This window comes from Rhopalosiphum padi, chromosome 2 (genome assembly GCF_020882245.1).
Source record: "Rhopalosiphum padi isolate XX-2018 chromosome 2, ASM2088224v1, whole genome shotgun sequence".
NCBI classification, from domain to species: domain Eukaryota; kingdom Metazoa; phylum Arthropoda; class Insecta; order Hemiptera; family Aphididae; genus Rhopalosiphum; species Rhopalosiphum padi.
In genome coordinates, this window is record NC_083598.1 from 44,887,279 (window position 1) to 44,896,743 (window position 9,465).

Here is a 9,465-nt window from a genome sequence, read left to right on the forward strand (position 1 = left end):
AACGGTAGTAGCAGTCTCCCGGACCTTTTTCCTGTGACCCTCATTTTAATTATGTCGACGAAATACGTCCAATAATAATCTGCATTAAACATTTAAAATGGTTTTGCTTGCAAAAAAAACACGCACGTCACCATTTAAAATAATAAAAAACACTAGTTTATTTATCGTTTTGTAGGACCGGGTTTCTAAGATCGCAACAGAAACTATTCGCAGGTTTGGTCAAAAATGATTGCACAATGATTAAAAACTCAGTACCGTCGCAACCGAGGGGGGGCCTTAGAGTTTATCAAACCAAATCTACAACTTAAACCGATTAAATGAAACTACATTAAATTATTCAATACCAAAGGATTAAGAATTAAAATCATGTATTATTGATATCAAAATACGCAATGTTTGAATTAATGAAATTAATCGTACCTACTCCATATTATGAAAAATATAAGTTTATCGATTTCTTTAAGTTTTATTTTTTAATAATATATACTTAAAACTGTTGTTAATCTTAATGTGGGTAGGTATACCTATTATATTGAACCCTACTATAAGGTATCGACAAATTCAATGAATGTAATCGAATTTATAAATTTCAAATTATATCTGCAATCCTTATAGGCCGGTTAAGCTATATCGTCTTTAACAATAGAGTTTTGATTTATTTTGACCAACACCGATAATTCTATAACAGCGTTTTTTAATTCGTGGTACGCGAAAAGCTCACAGGTAATAAACAAAGAAAATCTGTTTTCACAAAAAAAAATTATATTTTATGTTTATTAACATTAAATATTATTTGATTAGGTTATTATAAGAAAAACAAAAAACTAGGGTTTTTAGGTTACGGTAGTGGTACGTGAAAATGTTTAAGTTGTGTAGATGGTATGCGAATATAAAAAGATTGAGAACTGCTGCTCTTGGTTTCATTTTACCGAGAAAAAAACGACTATCCATAGGAAACTGGTCTGCGAGCATTTGAAACCAAATTTGAATTTGCGATCACAATACCGTAAGTAGGTATACTGTAAGGTACCTGCGTAATAATAATAATAAATAAGCGTAGGCCCAATGTTGTCAAACTAGTCGTATTTTATCGCAAAAATCAGCATTGCGTTTCATTACATGTATACACGAATGTATTGTCAGATCGACGGAACGTTAATAATGTATATAAGGCGTAGACGATTGTGGTCGAATTGGCAACCGTGTAACGATACGCTGGATAAAAAGTTGCCGTCGGATCCCTGGAGACGGGAAACGCGCGCGAGAATAAAACGAGTTAAATTATTAATAATAATAATATATTGTTCGTAGACTTTCTTGCGGCGCGTCGTGCGAAAAATGATCACTATACGCTTTACGCATGACGTAATATAATACATGTATGTACCATATACGTGTTAACCGTTTACGATCGTTTCGCGTGTATGCCAACTGCGGAACGCCGACGATAATTACACACACACCTACCTATATTATGTTAGGGTTATATTATACGTGTTTATTTTTAAACGAAAAATTACCCTATAGGTACCGTTTTTTATTGCAGATTTTGATCGATGGACTATAGATTTAAAAAATAAATACATTCACGAATTGCTGCGCAGATTATTACAGTTTTTTTTTTTGTATGGAGAATGATTATAACAAATATATACACTGTATATACTATTACAGAAACTTACGACGGTTATGTATAACTACACATATTCTATCTATATACACATACCTACACGAATCGAAATACATGTGTATACGGTCGGAGAATAGTATACCGGACTGCAAACGAAATAAACTGTTCCTGTATAATAATAATTACTATATGGATAATTATAAATGCATTACTAATTTAAATATAAATACAAATTAGATAGATAGACGTATGTACGTACGTCATGATGTGTTGTGCCTAAGAGCATAGCATCCGACCGGCACGCCCATAGTAACTTTTGTTTACGGTGAATTATTACAATGTTATTTTTCTAATATTAAATAATAGTGAGGTAGGTACCCAATTAATAATAATAAATTTTATGACAAAATTGTTGTGAACTGCGTGAACTTTTTCTTAAACATATATTTTTATGTAGGTACCTACGGAATGATCAATATTAAGGTTACACTTTTTACTCAATTGTTGTGACAATGGAAATATATTTTTTTTGCTTAAAGTTTTTATGACACTATTTTTGCAAAAGGTTTTAATTTCTATAATAACAATAATTAACATTTTTTGATTCTATATATACTGAAATTTACTTTTCTAATTATGATGATGTATACCTACATGATTACATATCAAATACTAAACAATTACGTTATTTTAATTGATATATGCTTTTAAACTTTAAATAAGTGTGGTTATGACTTATATGGTATAACATATGATACCGATATTTGACTTATAGTCTCACATAGATTAATCTAAACTTTTATTATCGATAAACATTTTATTTCATAGACATTCAATATTTAAAGATCAATATTTAAAAAAAAATATTTTGCGTTTAATGAAAAAATTAAAATTTTAGTTATTACTATATAAAAAAAATATATATATACATAAATGTATACATTTTTATATGCCTTTCATTATCCCTTAAAATATTTACTAACCATATTTCAGTGTATTTTTAAATAAATGTATAACAGTTTATTTTCATTTCCTCGTTCAGGTGTTCTATGTTTTAAAGTAAACATATTATTTCTTAACAAATTGTGTACAGTGCGCTCCAGTTCCCAGCGCATAAGGAATACCAATATTTCAAAAGCGTAAGTACTATATTAGTAGACATTAGCAAAAACTAAATAATAATCATGCAAGCGTCAATTAAATACTTGCACAACGAGTGAAAATGCCTACATATTTCAAATTACATTAGATATACGAGTATACAAGTAATTCGCTCTGTGTTTTATTATTTGATAATCATTGTGTACCACATTTACAGTTTACATGATTTTAAATTCCTATTCTGTTTTTACGATTTATTACATTTATAATGTTTTTGTATGCCCCATTATCACTTTGATAGTTTTATAGTTATAACTATTAACTATATGTCTATATCTAAGTTGTATAACACTAAAAAAATACTTTAAAATGTTTTGCATAAATCACGTGCAGTAGCTATAATTATTGTCTAATTTAAAAATGTATATTTTACAGTTCTATATTAGGATGGTAATATAATCCGAATACTCCAATATAACTAGTTACTACCCAAAGTGTCAAGATATTCATCATATACAATTTTTAAATAATTTACTTTATATAAATTATTATTATTATTATTATTAATTATGTTTTAATGGAAAAGGTAAAAATATAACAAATCTAACGGCATATCATCTATAAATAGCATATCCTGTGTTTCTAAATTATTTTATATTTATAAATTAGTATCTTATTTAACACTAAATGCTTATATGATTCAAGGTTATGTCTCAATAATCAAAAAAATAGAAAAGTTAAAGCATTACATTCAGGGACGGCGTCTCTACATTAAATATAAAAGTAATTACTAATTTATTGGAGTCAGCATAATTATACTTGATTGCTCAAATGAATAAAATTAATACGTATTAAAATCATAAAATAAAGTATATGATTTTAACATGTTCTTACTCAAACTTAGTAAATATTTTGTATTATTATAATATTTTATTTACATATGAATATTTGATTTGACTTACCCACAGGTACAAATTTCGCAAATACACTGTTCCTTTGTGATTGAAGTAGTTTCCTTTTGATCCTTTTTCGACTTTTTGTCTACTTTATTTTCGCGGACTTTTTTTGACGAAGATACGTGGTTTTCATAATTTTCGGTTATACCTTTTACTACTGATTTTTCGAACACCGCTTCGGATATTGTTCTATTTTCTATTACTTCTGCGTGATTTGAAACAGACACGAAGTCAGTGATATCTTGAACAACAATGTTATCTCTTATATCTCTATTTCTAACAGGCCTCTCAGGATAATATTCGGATGTATTCGATGTTACTTGAAAATCTTGCACTATAGATTGTTCCGAAAACTGTCGAGATTCAATGTAAGATTCTTCAGAAACATCATAAAATACATCGTGAACGTGTTTAGTATCGTTTACAGATGTAGTAAAATTATTATCAAAAGACATAACGTCCGTATTCGTTTTATCTGGAACACCAGATTTCGGTTTTCGAGGAGTTTTCTCGGGTCCTTTAAAATTTTTTATTGTTTTCCCATCAACAGTAGTTGTACTACTGTCATTACTAGTCTTAACGATCTTTGTTACTTCACTATTTGATAATGATTCGTCGATAATATAAGTCGTATTTAAAACGAGAGAGTTAGTGTCTATATTTAAATTTGTCCGTTGGCTGCTTGTATTAAATATATTAGATTTAGAATTATTTTTTAAAATATTTCGAGATGGCTCTTTGAAAGTCTTGATTAATTTTCCACCGACCATGCGTACTGATAAGCCTTCTTCGTCGACAATATCAACAGTAGTTATTGGTGTAGATTTGTCTTTTTTCGTGTCTGGTTGTTTCTTATTTTTCGACTCCTCTGGTTTATCTGTTTTTTTATTTACAGACTTAGATGTGGTTGTTGTTTTTATGTCCGATTGGTCATTTTCTCCAAATGAACTTGTAAATGATGATTGTTCATTAGTAATAAACGACGTTGACGTAGTAACATCACTTGAAGAAATATCATTAGTTGTATTGCTACTTGATCTTGATACTTGAGTAGTAGTTTTTTTGGACGGTGTTGGCTCCTTAAAAGTTTTGATTAATTTTCCACCGACCATGCGTACTGATAAGCCTTCTTCGTCGACAATATCAACAGTAGTTATTGGTGTAGATTTGTCTTTTTTCGTGTCTGGTTGTTTCTTATTTTTCGACTCCTCTGGTTTATCTGTTTTTTTATTTACAGACTTAGATGTGGTTGTTGTTTTTATGTCCGATTGGTCATTTTCTCCAAATGAACTTGTAAATGATGATTGTTCATTAGTAATAAACGACGTTGACGCAGTAACATCACTTGAAGAAATATCATTAGTTGTATTGCTACTTGATCTTGATACTTGAGTAGTAGTTTTTTTGGACGGTGTTGGCTCCTTAAAAGTTTTGATTAATTTTCCACCGACCATGCGTACTGATAAGCCTTCTTCGTCGACAATGTCAACAGTAGTTATTGGTGTAGATTTGTCTTTTTTCGTGTCTGGTTGTTTCTTATTTTTCGACTCCTCTGGTTTATCTGTTTTTTTATTTACAGACTTAGATGTGGTTGTTGTTTTTATGTCCGATTGGTCATTTTCTCCAAATGAACTTGTAAATGATGATTGTTCATTAGTAATAAACGACGTTGACGTAGTAACATCACTTGAAGAAATATCATTAGTTGTATTGCTACTTGATCTTGATACTTGAGTAGTAGTTTTTTTGGACGGTGTTGGCTCCTTAAAAGTTTTGATTAATTTTCCACCGACCATGCGTACTGATAAGCCTTCTTCGTCGACAATGTCAACAGTAGTTATTGGTGTAGATTTGTCTTTTTTCGTGTCTGGTTGTTTCTTATTTTTCGACTCCTCTGGTTTATCTGTTTTTTTATTTACAGACTTAGATGTGGTTGTTGTTTTTATGTCCGATTGGTCATTTTCTCCAAATGAACTTGTAAATGATGATTGTTCATTAGTAATAAACGACGTTGACGCAGTAACATCACTTGAAGAAATATCATTAGTTGTATTGCTACTTGATCTTGATACTTGAGTAGTAGTTTTTTTGGACGGTGTTGGCTCCTTAAAAGTTTTGATTAATTTTCCACCGACCATGCGTACTGATAAGCCTTCTTCGTCGACAATGTCAACAGTAGTTATTGGTGTAGATTTGTCTTTTTTCGTGTCTGGTTGTTTCTTATTTTTCGACTCCTCTGGTTTATCTGTTTTTTTATTTACAGACTTAGATGTGGTTGTTGTTTTTATGTCCGATTGGTCATTTTCTCCAAATGAACTTGTAAATGATGATTGTTCATTAGTAATAAACGACGTTGACGTAGTAACATCACTTGAAGAAATATCATTAGTTGTATTGCTACTTGATCTTGATACTTGAGTAGTAGTTTTTTTGGACGGTGTTGGCTCTTTAAAAGTTTTGATTAATTTTCCACCGACCATGCGTACTGATAAGCCTTCTTCGTCGACAATGTCAACAGTAGTTATTGGTGTAGATTTGTCTTTTTTCGTGTCTGGTTGTTTCTTATTTTTCGACTCCTCTGGTTTATCTGTTTTTTTATTTACAGACTTAGATGTGGTTGTTGTTTTTATGTCCGATTGGTCATTTTCTCCAAATGAACTTGTAAATGATGATTGTTCATTAGTAATAAACGACGTTGACGTAGTAACATCACTTGAAGAAATATCATTAGTTGTATTGCTACTTGATCTTGATACTTGAGTAGTAGTTTTTTTGGACGGTGTTGGCTCCTTAAAAGTTTTGATTAATTTTCCACCGACCATGCGTACTGATAAGCCTTCTTCGTCGACAATATCAACAGTAGTTATTGGTGTAGATTTGTCTTTTTTCGTGTCTGGTTGTTTCTTATTTTTCGACTCCTCTGGTTTATCTGTTTTTTTATTTACAGACTTAGATGTGGTTGTTGTTTTTATGTCCGATTGGTCATTTTCTCCAAATGAACTTGTAAATGATGATTGTTCATTAGTAATAAACGACGTTGACGTAGTAACATCACTTGAAGAAATATCATTAGTTGTATTGCTACTTGATCTTGATACTTGAGTAGTAGTTTTTTTGGACGGTGTTGGCTCCTTAAAAGTTTTGATTAATTTTCCACCGACCATGCGTACTGATAAGCCTTCTTCGTCGACAGTTTCAACAGATTTTTTTGATACAGATTCATTTTTCTTCATATATGGTTGTTTCGTTTTGTTTGTTTCGTGTGATGTTTCTTCCGATTGATACAATGATTTAGACACATTCAAATTGGATTCATCACTGTCTAGATATGAACTGGAAACTGAAGTCTGTTCATTTGTAGAAAACGATGTAGACGTTGTAATATCACCAGTTGAAATATTATTTGATTTAGAAACATCAAGATGGTTTTTATTTGTTGGTGTTGGTTCGTTGAAAGTTTTTATTAATTTTCCTCCGACCATGCGCACCGTCAAGCCTTCTTCGTCGACATTTTCAACAGATTTATTTGATTTAAATTTATCTTTTATATTATTTGACTGTTTTGTGCTTTTTGTTTCTTCTATTTGGTCTTCTATTTGATACATAGATTTGGGAGTTTTCAAATTTGATTGTTCGCTTTCTACATATGAACTCGAAAACGAAGTTTGTTCGTCTGTTGAAAATGATTTTGACGTTGTAATATCACTTGATGAAATATCACTGGTTAAAATGTTACTTGATTTCGATACATCAATAACATTTTTTTTGGAAGGAGTTGGCTCTTTGAAAGTTTTTATTAATTTTCCTCCAACCATACGCACTGATAAACCTTCTTCGTTGACATTATCAATAATTTGTTCAGATTTTAATTTATTATTTTTTACATTCTGTTGTTTTTGATTTTTAAGTTTATTGTGTTCATCTGATACTTGATAAGCAGAGTTGGACGTTTTTGCATTTGTTTTATCAAATATGTTTGTTTCCCCAAATGAGCTCGAAATGGATGATTGTTCATTTGTTATAAAGGATGTTGACGTTGTGATATCACCGGATGAAATGTCACTGTTCGATAAATTATTTGACAATGAAATGTTTGATACAGTTTTTTTGAGTTTTTATGGGTTCCTTAAAAGATTTTATTAATTTTCCACCAACCATACGTACAGTTGACCCATCATTTTCACCATTTTTATTTTTTTCAAATATGTCTTTCGTTTTATACTCAGTACTATACCTAGAATCATCAGTTTTAATACTTTTGTCATAAAATGTTTTTAAATTTCCATCACTTGTTGACGTTATTTCATCAATTTCTTGATTTGATCTAGAAAATATCGGTATATATTTTTGTGTAATGAACATTTCAGAACTAAAATCATCGGATTTATTAGTAGATACATTTTGATCAATTATATCTGATTCAAATGAAGTTTCTACGTTATTATCATACCGTTGTTTATTTTTATCCAAGTTTACATACGCCTCTTTAGTATTCACGATATTTTGAGATTGTTTAGATTTTGTGGGTGTATTAAATTGTTTTATCAATTTTCCACCAACCATTTTTACTGTTAATCCCGAATTTATTTCCTGGTTGTCAATAATTTTTTTTGAGCTTTTATTTTCGTGGTTCTGAGAGGTAGTTGTTTTTTCTTTAGTGTCATTTAATACGTTTACAGTATTCTCAGATGTTTTTAGTTCTTTTGATTCATTATCAATTTGTTGATGATCACTACCATAAAAACTATTTTTTGTTTTGTCAAATTGTGTAGTTCTTAACGATTCATTTTCTGATAAATTTATATTTGTATTAATTGTTGTATTTATTAAATCTACTTTTTCACTAACATTTGGTTGATATGAATAATTTGAGTTATCGTGTGATATATCATCTATTGATTTGATTAATTTTCCATTTACTGACCTTACTGTATTTTCGTGTTGTATTGTATCCTTTACATCTGATATTTGTTTTGATTCGGAACTGGAACTAACGTGTGAGGTAACAGTATTATAGTTGGTCTCAGTAGACATCAATTGATTAACCGACGAAGATTCGTTTTCAAAATTTTGCGACAGCAAATTTGAAGTAGAGTACCGCGGCGAGTTTAATACCTCCGGGGATTCTCTGCCACCTTCAAAGCAATATTTATCAGCATATTCGACGTACGCATTGGTCGAATCTGAGGTATTCGACTCTTCGGTAGTGGTTTCTGTGGTCGATTGCGGTACATCGTCTACCGTTTCCACAGTTGTTTGAATATTGCCATCTTGATCGACGGTGGTGATGGTCCGAATGCTTTTGCCAGTTGTAGTTTTTTTTATGGAAGATGAACTCAGTGATTTTGAAATGGAAGCCGTGGACGAAGATTCTGCAGCCTGTCTGGAAACAGCGCCTTTGACCAACGTCTTTTTCGCGGTCTGCGGTGTTGAACTGCGCCCTTTACCACTTACATTTAGTGGCTGTTCATTAGCTACCTTACTGCTGAACATTTGTTTCGGAACCACCGTCGAGTTTTCATTCTTAATAATAGTTTTTTCACTTACCTTTACGGTGTCACTTACAGTTCGATTTTTTGTGGGGTCTTTGGTTTTTTTTGTAGATTTAAACATTTTATTATTATTATTATTTTAAATAACAAAACTAATAATAAATAATAATAATTTAACAATTCTTATAGCACTGCGATAGCAAAAAAAAACACCCGACGCACGTTAACGATCGCACAAACAAAAATATTAATATTAAAAAAAAATAAATTTAAACAGTATAACAAC

General features: G+C 30.7%; 1 protein-coding gene across 2 annotated transcripts in view; it reads right to left on the reverse strand.

The window, feature by feature from the left end:
• LOC132919928 (titin) overlaps positions 1–7,502 on the reverse strand; it is a 30,632-nt gene extending 23,130 nt beyond the window's left edge. For both annotated transcript variants that reach the window (XM_060981874.1, XM_060981873.1), the window contains exon 1: positions 3,694–7,502. In XM_060981874.1, the coding sequence (XP_060837857.1) occupies positions 3,694–7,502 (3,809 nt within the window). The remainder of the gene's footprint in view (positions 1–3,693) is intronic.
• Between the last annotated feature and the right edge of the window lie 1,963 nt (positions 7,503–9,465).